This window comes from Rhamphochromis longiceps, linkage group LG17 (genome assembly GCF_057381845.1).
Source record: "Rhamphochromis longiceps isolate RC_006_pf linkage group LG17, R_longiceps_female_GT1.1, whole genome shotgun sequence".
Classification (NCBI taxonomy): domain Eukaryota; kingdom Metazoa; phylum Chordata; class Actinopteri; order Cichliformes; family Cichlidae; genus Rhamphochromis; species Rhamphochromis longiceps.
The window spans coordinates 10173241-10187024 of NC_140573.1; the positions used below are offsets into that span (position 1 = coordinate 10173241).

Genomic DNA, 13784 nt, shown 5'->3' on the forward strand with positions numbered 1-13784 from the left:
ACACTTGGTGACGCGAATGACGTCAGAGTTTGTCTTCGTGAATTTCTCGAAGGGAAGCGGCGCAGTGGGGGAAAAAAACAAGATGGCAACGGGCTCAGATCACGGGCTGAAAAGAATAGTTTGGAAAAGTAAGTTTACTCCAACAGGAGAGTATTTCCTGCTCTTGAAAAATAGCACAACGGCGTTTGTTTAGCACGTGAACTGTGAGCTGTTTTAGCTAACCTCTTCCTGCGCATCTTTAGCTTTTGGAATAACGGCGAACATTTTCATTCAGCTGTTCCCTTTGAGCGGAAAATTACAAATTTACGAAACGCAGTAGAACCGATAGAGGAAAAAGCCGCAGACGCAACTTGACCTAACACTTGGCCCGGTCAGAACATAACGACTTTTTTAGGCTACTTGTTTGTAGCAGTAGCCATGGGTGAGGTCACTGTACGTCTGCAACCGCACCTCGTTTATGCAGCGGGATTGCTACAAGTCTGGCGTATTATTTGTATCCTTATCCTGATGTCTTGCCTTCCTCTTGTTGGCTGTGGTTAGGTTATGTCACCAAGAAGGCTGGTTTGTGTTGCCGTTAAAATGAGGGTCAAACAAGCAGCTAAGACTAATGCAGCCCAGTAGAACAGCGGTAATGAAGTTTTGTTGCTGCTGACATGTGTTAGAACTCTGTCAGACTGGTGACCTGTACCCCACCTTTCGCCCTGTGACAGCTGGGATAGATGTATGGATGATTCAAGTTTACGCACTACAGGCTACAAAATGACCATAAGGTCGCTGAACAGTTGTCCCTAAATTAATGAGAGTGCTATCACTCAGGTTTGCACAATAGCAGGCTAATAATCAAGTAACAGAGTTAGACAGAAATAGCCTTTGTTCTTAATACTCCACTCATGAAAGCTGACATAACCTTGGCAGTACGTAAATACTTTAGTTGGTTCAAAGGTCATTCCTTCTTAATTAATCAATTTTTTTAAACTGCCGAAACCCCCCCCCCAACTAAGTTTAAGTTTACTACTTAAGATAAAATATGTAAAACTCCAGGACCTCACTGTTATCTCACAAAAAAAAAAAAAAAGTGACGGGATCTGAGTTTTTCTGGCACTTTTTTTTTTGAGGAGCTGTTTTAAAATTCCATTATCTAGAAAACTACTAGTACCACACCCTTTCACGCTCACGTGGTATGACCCAAACACATATGAAAAATCAATTGTACCAAGACTCTGAAATATTACGAAACACAACTGCATAACTTTTATACATTAGGCTATAAACGTTCTAATATGTTTTAATTTTATGCATAAGTAGCGAGATAATGGATATTTGCAGTTCTGATTACATCACTTTCTGTTTTGCACACTTGAACTAAGAGGTAGCTTAAACAGTGACATCATGAACGATAATTTGTTTTCAGATTATTGTTGTGTTTACATGTTGTCATGTTATGTGCTCCTTACAGGAATACAGGACACAATTATTACAGACTGCAGAAACTCTGAAGTATGGAAGGTAAGAAACCCACCATGTGCTCAGTACAGAGTCCCAGGATTGTACTTGGATAAATGGACAAGCTCCGAGTTACAGATTCAGCTTTGATATGATTGATTCTCACTCATACGCTTTGTCTCGATATGTGGTGCTGCATAGCATGGGAGTATATTACTGTTTAACGCATAATTAAAGGAGCATTTTCACGTTGTCTTCTTCACAGATATTGATTCTGGATCCTTTCACCACCAAGCTCCTCTCGTCATGCTGCAAAATGTCCGACCTGATGTCAGAGAAGATAACAAGTAGGTGGAATGATGTCCTTTTATTTATTTTTACATCACAAAGCTATTTGATCAAAGATAATTTGTGCGTGTATGTCTTTAGCTACTTTTGACTACTAGTATTCTGTTTCTAGTTGTGGAGGACCTGTTCAAAAGCAGAGAGCCTGTTCTCGAAATGAAGTCCATTTACTTTATGACACCTACTGCTAAGGTTTGCTGTTAAAACTTTTTCATTTTCATTTCTTTAATATATCACTGCCAAACTCTGTGAGTTCTTAAGTCTATTTTTTTTTCATAGTGTGTAGATGCCTTTATAAAGGATTTCAAGCCCAAACCCAAATACAAAGCTGCGTACGTCTATTTCACTGACTGTAGGTAACTCCTGTGTTGGTGCTTAAATCTGCTTCATCAGCCAAATAGCAGATATACCTTTTACGATCAAAGTGGGCACTGAAAGCTTTTTTGATCTGCAGACTGCCCTGATGACCTGTTCAACAAAATGAGGCAAGCCTGTGGAAAACACATAAGGGTCTGCAAGGAAATAAACATCTCTTTCATGCCTCAGGAAGCACAAGTAAGTGTTTAAAATTTAGCCAAGTGTTCTTTTTTTTTAGTTTAGTTTGTAATAGTCCATTTCCTCTTTTTGTCAAAATTCCCCTCAGTTGACAGGCACGCACGCAGGCTGTGCACTTGCCTGTTGTTGAAGGAAGGGAATTTGCCTTGTGTAGGGTGTTTCTTGAAGTCCTAAAGAGAGTAAATCCTGTAGCTTCACATTTTTCCTTGCTATAGCATTTCAGCGGCTTCGTTGTCAACCTTTCCCGTTTATAATTCACTGTGTGTTCTCAATGGGTTTTGGCTGCAGGTGGGATAGTTGCAGAAACAGAAAACTACTGTTGTATACGCGTTACTGGCATTGTCTTGCTGCAGTGAGCGAAAGAAAACACTGGTGAATTCAGCTTTTGCAGATATGAGTTGTTACTTTCACCAGGTGTTGTAGGTTCACAAAGGCTTAAAACGGGGTTTGTTTGTTTATTAGCCGCTTGCTTCCTGTTTGGCAGGCAACATGCTGCCATCGTATCATGTGTAATTCATCGTATGTTGATGTGAATTAGATGTTGTCATTGAAGTAAAAGGTGGTATATGTGCATATATTCTGAAAATGGGTCACTTTAGCCTGTTACTAGGCAGATGTTAGGAAACACAATGGTGTCATAATTTCTGATATAGATGAGAACCTTTACGATATATCTGTGTACCAGGTTTGATTGCTCATCTGCTGATTATCTAGGAGATGTGATCAGACAAAGAAACACACAAGCAGGTGCTTAATGTATTATAGCCTCGAGTTCGGGAAACAATGAGAAATTAAAAATGATCCTTGTGCTCAATTTGTATCTTCTGGAACTTTAATGATGACGGCTGTGGTTTACACTGTGGTGTTAAATACTTTGAAGGTTTTCACCTGCGATAATCCTGGGGCTTTCCGAAGCATCTACAGCCCCAAGAGTCAGGACAAAACGAAGACACTGGAGACACTGGCAGGCCAGCTCGTTACGCTCTGTGCCACATTAGACGAGTACCCAGGGATCCGATACAAGAAGTAAGTCAGACAACATGTAGTGTCTTAGGTAACAATACACCCGAGCCCCCAAGCAGAGTGAAACTTTTTAGGAGAAAAAGTCAGAATAGGTTCCGTATTAATGGCAGGAATAATGCTGGGCTTGAAAACAAAGCGTTGGTATCACTTGTTTCTTTGAACAGACTGGTTTTAGAATGTGTTTGTTCCGAGTGAATATAATAGACATATATCTTATAACGTTCACTGTTCAAAGAAATAGCTATGTGTAGAAAGAATCACATGGTAGTTGAGCAAGTGAGGTTACTCGCTCACAGCAGCGCTGATCCTATTCAGCCTGATGAAAGTAAGAGTGTAAAGATATGTAAAGAGCAGAGTGCAGCTGTTATTTACAGAAAATACAGTTTTGTGTTTTATAACTACTGGATTAACCTTGACCTCAATGTTCACTTGACTGACGGAAACAACATTTATATCATAACTAGAGACGGCAACATGGAGAATGCCAAACTCCTTGCAGAGCTGGTGGACCGGAAGCTGGACACACACTACCAGCTGGATGACAGTGGCAAGAAAAAGGTGAGAGGCCTGCCGAACAAAGGATGGTTTCAGGATAAACAAGGTCGTAGCCCTGGGAGTAAATGGGAATTTTAAAATACTGTATTGTTTATCACATGAAAGAATAAAATAATCCCTCCTTTGCCTCAAGCACATTAAACAGTTCCCTTTACTATAAATTTGAAAAGGCAAAAGTTTGGACAGCTTGCTCCGTGGAAGTGAATTATCCCCGTTTTTATATATAATTTAATAATATATAACTTTTTTTTCCCCCTACATCACCAGGAGAAGACCCAAGCCCAGTTGCTGATAGTCGACAGAGGCTTTGATCCTGTGACCCCCATCCTGCACGAGCTGACCTACCAGGCCATGGCCTACGATCTCATTGATATAGAAAACGATACCTATAAGTAATGCAGTCTACTTCCTGTATTTTATATAGAGAGATAGATATAGAGATATATGTGTACAATCTGCTTACTGCTTCATACTCTTGTGCTCATGAGAAACTAGATACTGCTATTCTGGGTCATTTTGTGTCCAGGTACAAGGCTAGAGACGGCTTAGAGAAGCAGGCCCTGCTGAATGAGGATGACATGCTCTGGGTGAAGCTGAGGCACCAGCACATCGCAGAGGTTTCAGCGTAAGTGTGCGAAACCAGAAGTATGGCAATATCTTCTTCTTGTTGTCAGAACACTCATCTTAACATTTTTGTTTTCCATACAACAGGCAAATTCCCAAGATGGTGAAGGAGATATCTGCTAGCAAGAAACAGCCAGATGGGAAGGTACAGTGCAGTGGTTTCTGCTTGTGTGATCGTTTCATTTTGAAAAGCATATCTTGAGCAAACATTTAATGTGTTCATATATATTAATATATATGTATGTTTTTTGTTTCCCCAGATCACAATTAGCAATTTGGCTCAAATGATGAAGAAGATGCCTGCGTTCCGTAAACAGATGACAGAGGTATGCAGTAAAACTTATGTAGGGATAACTGAACTTACTTCGAAGTTATGTGTTCATCTGAAATGTGAGATTAAAGCAGAATTTTCTCCAGGATCTTGTTGTTGGTTTTAAGACAGATACAACTCTTACAACAATTATTATTATTGTAAGGGCTACGCAATCCTTATATTGTGGTCGGGTGTGGCGCCTCTGCAGCCTGTTATTACATAGGGTTGACCTGATGTTTTTAACAGTTTTCTGCCTGGATTCTAGAAAACGATTCATCTGCAGCTGGCTGAGGACTGCATGAAACATTTCGCAAACAATGTGGAGAAACTCTGCAAAGCTGAACAGGTCTGTTTATGCTCTGTTATCAAGATCTAGCAGTCACACTCTTCCTGACCTGCAGAGTACCGTTACTGTATGCGGCCAAGTGTGACCTTCTAATCAAAGCTTTAGGGAAGTGTGTCATGTGTACTATGTGTAATATGCTGTATGTTTCTGTGCAGGACCTTGCAGTAGGCGCCGATGTGGATGGGTTAAAGGTGAAAGATCCCATGAGGACTCTGCTGCCTGTGCTGCTGAACCCATACAGTAAACATGACAAGATCAGAGCTGTGCTGCTCTACATCTTCAGCCTGAACGGTACATCAGCCTTCTCGTGAATAAAGTAGTGCTGTCAGCATTAATCTCATTAAAATGACGTTAACGCCATAACTGCATTAACACAGCAAATCTCCATTAGCGAGCTAACGCAGATCTCCCCACACAAGGCCTGCACAGCGGTAGCGCGGTTAGCTCGTTAACGCATTAGCACCGTGCAGCCCCTCACACGGGGCGATCCGCGTTAACTCGCTAACCGAGATTTGCAGCGTTAATGCGGTTATGGCGTTAACGTCATTTTAACGAGATTAACGCTGACAGCAACTTTTTTTGACTAAAAATTAGAGGTGCTAATTTGTCCATCTGTCTTTTTTGCTTTTTGGTTGTTTGGTGTTTGTAAACAGGGACAACCGAGGAAAACTTAAACAAACTTATTGAGCATGTAAAGATCGAGGGAGAACCGGAGTATATCCAGAACTGGAAAGAGCTGGGCGTGCCCATCATCATAACGGTAGGTTGAGAAAAGGAAAACGTTTCAGTGTTTTGATTTATCCATTTTTTTAAGTTTTCATTGATGTACTTTTATTTCCAGCCCAGTTTCTTCTCTCGTAAACCCAACCGACGAGAGCGTTCCCAAGAGGAGAGATACAGCCTTTCCAGATGGATCCCCACCATAAAAGATGTGATGGAGGTCAGTGACATCATCATGTGGTATCCTAGCTTGTCTTTGCACCCATTGTCTCTGCATTAGTAAGCATCCATAAACTGTACCTTTGCAATTCACCGATTCTGCTAGCTGCTAATGATTGCTAAGTGATGGATTTTATTAATCTATCTAAAACTAAATTCAATGAAACTAAAGTAGAAACTTGCGGGCTTTGTTGTAGCTCACTTGAGTCCATATTATGCTTTAGACAGTGAAAGTAAAACTGCTCTACAGACACCAACACACAGACGGGGTGTAGAGGTTTCAGTTCAGTTGGTGGAATGAACTTTTTCGACACCTGTCAATCAAAGCTTTGAGCCTCTGCAAGTACAAATGTTTGAGTTATAAATAAAAAGTTACCCTGGCGCACAGTTGTTATAAAGGATGAATTTATCCATTGCCAAAAGCAGTTTTTATTTCAGGCTGTAAACATTTGTTCATTTCATTGCTGATTTGGGGCATTTGAACATGTGTGAGCTGACTCTGTTGTGTACCCAGCCTTGAGCGGTCATTAGATTAGTTGATGCCAAACTGAACATGTAACTGTATCTGTTTCATTGTGCTACCCCAGTCCTCATCTAAGGGGCATTCATGAGCACAACTATGGAAGCAGAACAAAAGGAGGTTATCAGATTCGGGTCATCTGATAAGCTGTGTCACACAAGTTTGTGTTGTTCTGTACCGTTTTCTGCATCCTAGCAAGTGTAAACCACAACAAGGCACTAGTTGTTGCCTTGTTGTTTTTCTTCAGAGGATGGTCCTTCTGTTTCTGTCTCAGTCCCTCAGAACTAGTGTTTTTATTGTCTTATAAGTATGTTGGGTGAAAATCTTTGTCCTTTGTTTGTGTGAAATTCGCTGTGCTGCCAGTTTTTGGTTTTCTTTTCTAAATGTACCTTTTCACTGTGCTTTGTTTTCACTTTGGTAAGTCATGTGACCTGTCAACCACAAATCATGAAAAGAAAATATATACTTGCTCTTAAAACTCAGCTGCCGAAGCCGTTTCTCTGAAATGGGTGTGGAACTGAGAGGTGGAAATACCCCCATTAGCAGTTTTCCCCCAAACTCTTCTCTTCACTCAGTCTCAGTTCTGTAAATCCATGTTGTTAATCAGATGGAGTGTATCCAATGAAGAGGAGGCTCTTAATAGCAAACAAAACTGAGAGGAGCCTTTTAGTAATCATCTTACAGGTTACTGTGAAAATAAGTTTATATTAGATTAGAATCTAACTCCATGTTATAGGATCTGTAACATGAGCTCGTTTCTTCTCATCTTCACTTGCATTTCCTGTTATTACATGGAAAAAAAAAAAGAAGAAAAACATCAGTGGTCTTCACCTGAGCACCTGGTTTCCTGTCAAATGCGGTTAAAATGTTTCCTCTTGCAGCAGAAGACAAATTGATTTGATGTGTAGGAGCTGAATATCTGCTGCAGATAACTTAAAGCTCGTCTGCTAGTCTCAAGTATTTCTAAGCATAAAGGTGCATGATGCAAAAAAACAGTGAGACTTTGAGTTTGAGGAAAGCAAATTGTTTGTCAAGCAGTAGCCTGTGTTTTGACATCTACTAATGCATGATGTAGTTACGTTATCATCACACCTTCCCTTGGCACCAAAATTACTCATCATGTGTTCTTCTGTTAATTAGCTCTGTTAATGGCACGACTTCTGCTTTTAAGTTGTGACGTCACCCACAAAATAAATCGTTTTACAGAGTGACTGAAACTTGTGTTCCAAATATAAAGAAAACTGAAGTATGCGCATGATGGTCAAAGAGATACACGTTGCGTAACATTTAGAAGATGACCACTGGACCATGTGCATATAAATTTAATGTAGGTAGGACCCCTCAGCGAGTGAAGGTTACTGCACTTTAAAATTGTTACTGGCTTGCAAAACAGATTTGCTCCCCATGTCACATGATCTCTAAAACATGCGTTACTTCCAGGATGTCGTGGAGAACAAACTGGACACCAAAGAGTGGCCGCACCAGTCCGAGTGTCCTGCTGCCTGGAATGGCTCCGGGGCTGTGAGGTGGGTTTTTGTGAGTGACCAGGCTGGAACTGGGCTGCTGTTTTGGTTTCTTTCTAACTGAAGAATATACAGTTTAACAACCCTACAGTTTTGTGTTGTTGTGTCACTTAGTTATGCTTATACAGTCAGTCTGTGTGATTTATCTCTCCACATCCACTTTCTGTTTCTTAGAGGGTTGATTGAGGTGAATGAGGTCGATTTTCCAGTTTCAACAGTAAGAAGCAGCGTCTGCTTTTTCTTCTTTAAGGCTCTGTCAGTTAATATTTCCGATGCCCCTCCTTCTTCTCCACAGCGCACGGCAGAAGCACAGAGCCAGCACTCAGGATGACCGCCGGACTGGCTCACGTCTCATCATCTTTGTTATAGGAGGGATCAGCTTCTCTGAGATGCGCTGCGCCTACGAGGTCACCAGGGCAATGAAAACCTGCGAGGTCATCATTGGTAAGACTCAGTGCAAGGAAACAGCTGGACAATGCTTCGTACCAAACAGGCGCGCAGAAAGTCAGAATGCTGGGAAATATTAGCTTGCAGCACATGAACTAAGGAGAGCTATGATTGTGACGATTATCGGGAAGGTTCCACTGAGTTTTAAGATTACACTTATTATACGTTATTTCCTGCTGTTTTACACCCCCTACTGGAGCAGAGCGGAATTATGACAGGACTTTTCTTTTGTTTGTTTTTTAATGCAATTTATTTATCTTTATCCTATACAGGGTCTTCCCACATTTTGACCCCCACCGTTCTCCTGGATGACATCAAGGCCCTGAGCAAAGGACCCATGGAAAGCTTCACACTAGAGGTCGAGACCAAAGCTTGAGAAGTTCGGCCCCCACCCCGCTTGTTTCTCTACATCCCTTATCACTCAGCACAGCACACTTATCTTAACTTCCTCAGTGGAATTGTGAAGGGAATTTCCTTACAGTCATTTAAATAGCTTTTCAATCCAAGCCCATGTTTATAGTGCAAGGTATGAGACGCAGATTTTCCACATGAAGACCTAAGAACATGGTGCGATTATGACATTGTGATTTGAACATTTGGATAGTATTTAAATACTAACTGATCTCATCCTACTCTAACCCGTCTGTTTGTTTGTCTTAAAAATTATGATAATGTTACAAGTTGAAAGGCTTCTAAGAGAAACCTTGAGAAACAGAAAAGTGGTGCAAAGTCGCACATCACTGATGTATATATGTATGTAAGCACTGAGTCCCTGCTATGCCATTTTGACTTTTTCACCTCTGTTCATAAACACTTTAATGACTTTTGAAGACTATTTTTAACATTGAGTATTTCGTTTTCCTTGAACAGCTGACTAATAAATGGATGAAGTGGTTCAAGTCTTAAGAGTTCATTTTGCCTCATTTGTAGACTGCGCATGGAGCTAAAACATCAGAATAGCCAGTAAATGTCCACAAGAGAAAACCAACACAAATTTCCTAAATTCCTGGCTAAGCCGGGTAAACAGCATTAACAGGTCTTTGCATCAGGGTGACATGTAAACACTCACAGCAAAGTCCTGCTTCACTGATCCTACATACGCAACCACTCACACGTATGGAACTGTATGGTGGATGAAAATCTGACAGTGCTTTTCTGAATTCGTAACTCCATCGGTTTTGACAAGATCTCAAACGGCACTGGCTTAAATGCAAACCCAAACCATCACAGAGCCTCCACCCTGTTTTACAGATGGCTGTAGACACTCACTGCTGTACCTCTCTCCTGACCTCCTCTGTACATACCAATTCAAACCAAAAATATCATTTTTAGAGTCATTACTCAGACCTGTTGCCACTGATTTTCAGTATAGTTCTTGTGTAATTTGGCAAGCCCCAGACATTTCTCCCTGCTTCCCTTCCTTGACTTCCTTGACAGTCACTGAGACCATTTTTGCTGAGGATGGATCAACATCTACAGGGCCGGAAATGAGGAGTGGTGCAAGACGTTAGCACAGTGCTATATGTTACTGCTAAGGACTCCTGCTAACACTTGCTCTCATTGTTGAAAATGGCTTTAAATTATAAGTGTGTTTGTGTGTGTCCCTCCCAAAAGTAAAAGCCTCCCAGAGGAAGCAGGAGACCACAGGTACGCATACACTCACATTCATCTACAGTAAGGTGCTGCTCTTGTTCCTATTTTTCTGCTCTCTGTTACCTAATCTAAACACAGCTTTCAGGAACTTCTCTTTCTTTATGTGTAAACCTGTTCTCAGGAAACCAGTGTTAAAGTTCTGCTTTCACTGCGGTCGGTCCGTGTCCATGAATCTGACCCTGGGCAGGTGCTGCAACAAGGTCTTCTACTGCTCCAGGACCTGCAAGCTCAACTCCTGGGAAGAAAGACACAAGAAAGAGTGCATCCGGGTGTCAGGTGGGAGTCAGAGCCTCTCCACCCAACAGTTAGAGCCAAACTTCAGCAACCTTAAAATATTTGATGACAGTTTGTCACAAGTGCTTTGAATATATGAATCACTTATCTGAATAATAAAATGATATTTAGAGAACAATTGATGATGCAGAGAATTTGTGAAATGCTAATTTAGTTTTGGAAGAATAGAGCATGTAAATACTGTATTTCTTTCTTTCCAGCATCTGTTAACAGTGCCCAGAAAAATGATGTATCAAAGAAGTCCCAGGGCTTTGTCTGCCATCTTGAAATCCAAAAAAGCCCCCAGAGTGTCCAGTTCGAATCCCAGAGAGAACTAAAGCTGTTGAGCAAGGCAGAGAAAAAGTTCTAGAGCCAAAGCCAAGTCAATGTGATGGAAAATTAGAGCCACAACTGATGGATATTAAAATTTCTGTTTCATTATGTCTAATATTGACTTAGCTAATTTAACAAAGCACTCTTAGATCACTTTGTGAGGAACTTAAAGGAGAAACGTTCACAGAGGAGCAGGGAGTATTCTTCTGTAATGTGTTTCAGTAAATTAAAGGAGAGAGGAGTTTAATAGTGTACTGTATTGTTGGGTTCTTAGAGACATGGATTGCAAATAAAAGTGCAAAATGGACTATTAAGGAGTATTAGTACTAAAAAACAAACAAACATGCTGATTGGCCTGTTAGACTGGTTTGCATTAGCAGCAGGGTTACAGTAGGCTGAGGTTGCTGCCTGTACTTTGCTTCTTACATCATACGCTGATGAGTCAGAGGGACGGACAAACAAGGACCAGGAACAGCTGGTGTGACCCAGAGTCAAGCAAGAAGCCACAGAAGGAAGGCTTCTCACAAAATCAGACCGAGGAGGAAGTGGAGGGATGACTGTGTGGTATATTGTAATAAGCAGCAGCTATTACTACCTCCCACCAGTAGGTGGTACTGTGTTATTGTATGTGTTCTGAGCTTATGGAGTAAAAGTCTGGACCTCCACCATAGCCTCGTCTCAGTCCTCTGTGCTTGGTCTAAAGTTATTGTTGACCACAACCCACGCTACACGGGCAGTTGGAGCAACACTGCATAAAGCCACAACATGGTGTCAGAAGTCGGCAAGACCGTGTGAACAGGGACCGCGACGTGAGTAAGCTAGCCGTAGATTAGCTAACAGTAGCCATTGCTAACGGCATGGAGCAATTCAAGCCACCATCACCGCTACTGCTCACAGGCAGGGGCGGTGGCTTAAGCCCGGGTTGTTTTGTCAGAAGCCCGGGGTATTTTGGAGTGTAATTTTTTCATAGTTAGATGCCTGGCTGACAACTGTATAAAACAAAAAGTACACACAATATTCGAAGCACATAGTGCACACTGTGGGAATTTACGACTGTGCGTGAATCCCCCCCTGATATTGGTATGATCCAAGCTCAGGCACTAAGCGACTGAGCGAGGGGGCGGGGGGAGCTGCTGCCCGTGAGTGCGCTGTTGGAGAGACGGAGCCAGCCATACTAAGGAGAGCTTAAGTTTGACCAGGTACCAAAGCAAATCATTCGTACCGTACAAATAATGTAAATATGAATCACGAAAGATTGATATGAAACTGATCACTTGACCAATATTATTTTACTTGCTCTTCAAGTGAATCAACAAATGGCGAAATGAAAAGCCGAACAAATGCTATTTTTTAGAGTCTTAGCTTACGTGTGTTTATTTCATATTTTCAGTTCTTACCCTCCCCGACTAATTCGGTTTCAGTTATGTACTGAAATATAAGAATGGACATTAGAGGGTTCTTTCAAAGAAAAAACTCAGGTAAATGTTATTTTATATATTATGCTTTGTATGTTGTTCAGTATATTTCTATGCAAAACAAGAGGGATTTCAGTACACAGCAGGATATTCACATTTGTAACCAGATATTTACATACACTTTAGGGAGAAAACATAAAACATTTTTACTGTACAACATCAATTTAGAGTAAACTTTTGTTTTAGATAAATATTGAAATATATTTTGAATTAGTTAAATGTCAGAATAAAGAGAGACAGAGCTGTCTATTTTTTATCACTTTCATTAAATTTAGGAGTACATATACACTAAGTTTATTGTTAATTAATAAGAAAACTCCAGAGGATTCCATTCTGAGCTGAAGAAGCTTCTGATAGGTTAGTAGAGTCCATGTGAGTAAATTGGTGGCACAGCTGTGGATGCATATAAGGCAAAACACAAAGCCTGTTTCTGTGACATGGGAAAATCAAGAGATGTCAACCAAAACACCAGGAAAAGAACTGTGGAGCTCCATAAGTGTGGCTCAGTTTGAATACAATTTGGTGCCATTTGCAATTAAAAAACACAGACAGTTTCTCTCTTTACTCTTAAAGTTAACAAATATGTTTTTATATTTATCAATCTAAAAAAATAAACATTTAGTCTGATTTGATGTTACAATTAAAAAAGTGTTTGTTTTGATCTGAAGAGTTTGTAAATATCTGGTTTCAACTGTATATTTGATGATTGTCAGCACAAAGAGAGAGAGAGGAGCAGAGATTGAGATGGAGAATGAGGACAGAACAGAGATGAACAAGAGCAGGTGAGACACACATGTTAGTCAAATGGTTGCTTACTAAAAGTATCACCGTATCATAGGTACTCATGTATCTCGTACCTAGTGTTTCTTTTTAGGTTTGCTATTTTTCAAATTCTATATTTATTAAGTTATGCAGGCTTGTTTGCACAACAAGGCTAAATAATTATATAAACTTTTCTCAATCTAAATATTGTACTTTGGTAGAATTAAATAAATAAGTGTAGTGCAGGTCTATGATGATTTTTAGTGCTACTATCATCTAGTTCTGATTGTGGTTATGTCTTGGTTAAGTCCCCCCCCCCTCAAAAAAAAAAAAAAAAAAAATCCCACATGCATACTACCCTTTAGGGCTAAGCCCCGGGTGTTTCAAATGTCTGGCTCCTCCTCTGCTCACAGGCAATTTATCTGAGACCTGGCGCAGATGGGAACAAAGATTCGGACTGTATATGACTGCTACGGGTGCGTTGGAGAAGGATGAAAAGGTTAAAATAGCCATTCTTCTCCACACTATCGGCGAAGAAGCGCTTGAAGTGTACAACACGCTCACAGTGACCCCGACCGGAGACGCACTGACAATGGCGGACATTTTGAAAACGTTTAAGGAATACTGTAGTCCACGAAAGAACGTTGTTTTTGAA

General features: G+C 40.7%; 1 protein-coding gene across 1 annotated transcript; it reads left to right on the forward strand.

The window, feature by feature from the left end:
* The first annotated feature begins 1 nt into the window (after position 1).
* On the forward strand, positions 2-9534 carry stxbp3 (syntaxin binding protein 3). Its single transcript, XM_085386008.1, has 19 exons — positions 2-128; positions 1457-1506; positions 1709-1790; positions 1904-1980; positions 2068-2140; positions 2243-2343; positions 3224-3369; positions 3831-3924; positions 4189-4313; positions 4448-4546; positions 4633-4690; positions 4806-4871; positions 5124-5204; positions 5360-5495; positions 5858-5964; positions 6046-6144; positions 8104-8189; positions 8482-8630; positions 8906-9534. Exons 1-19 carry the CDS (start codon positions 17-19, stop codon positions 9007-9009), a joined length of 1845 nt encoding a protein of 614 aa, XP_085242134.1. The 5' UTR covers positions 2-16; the 3' UTR covers positions 9010-9534.
* Positions 9535-13784: the final 4250 nt, after the last annotated feature.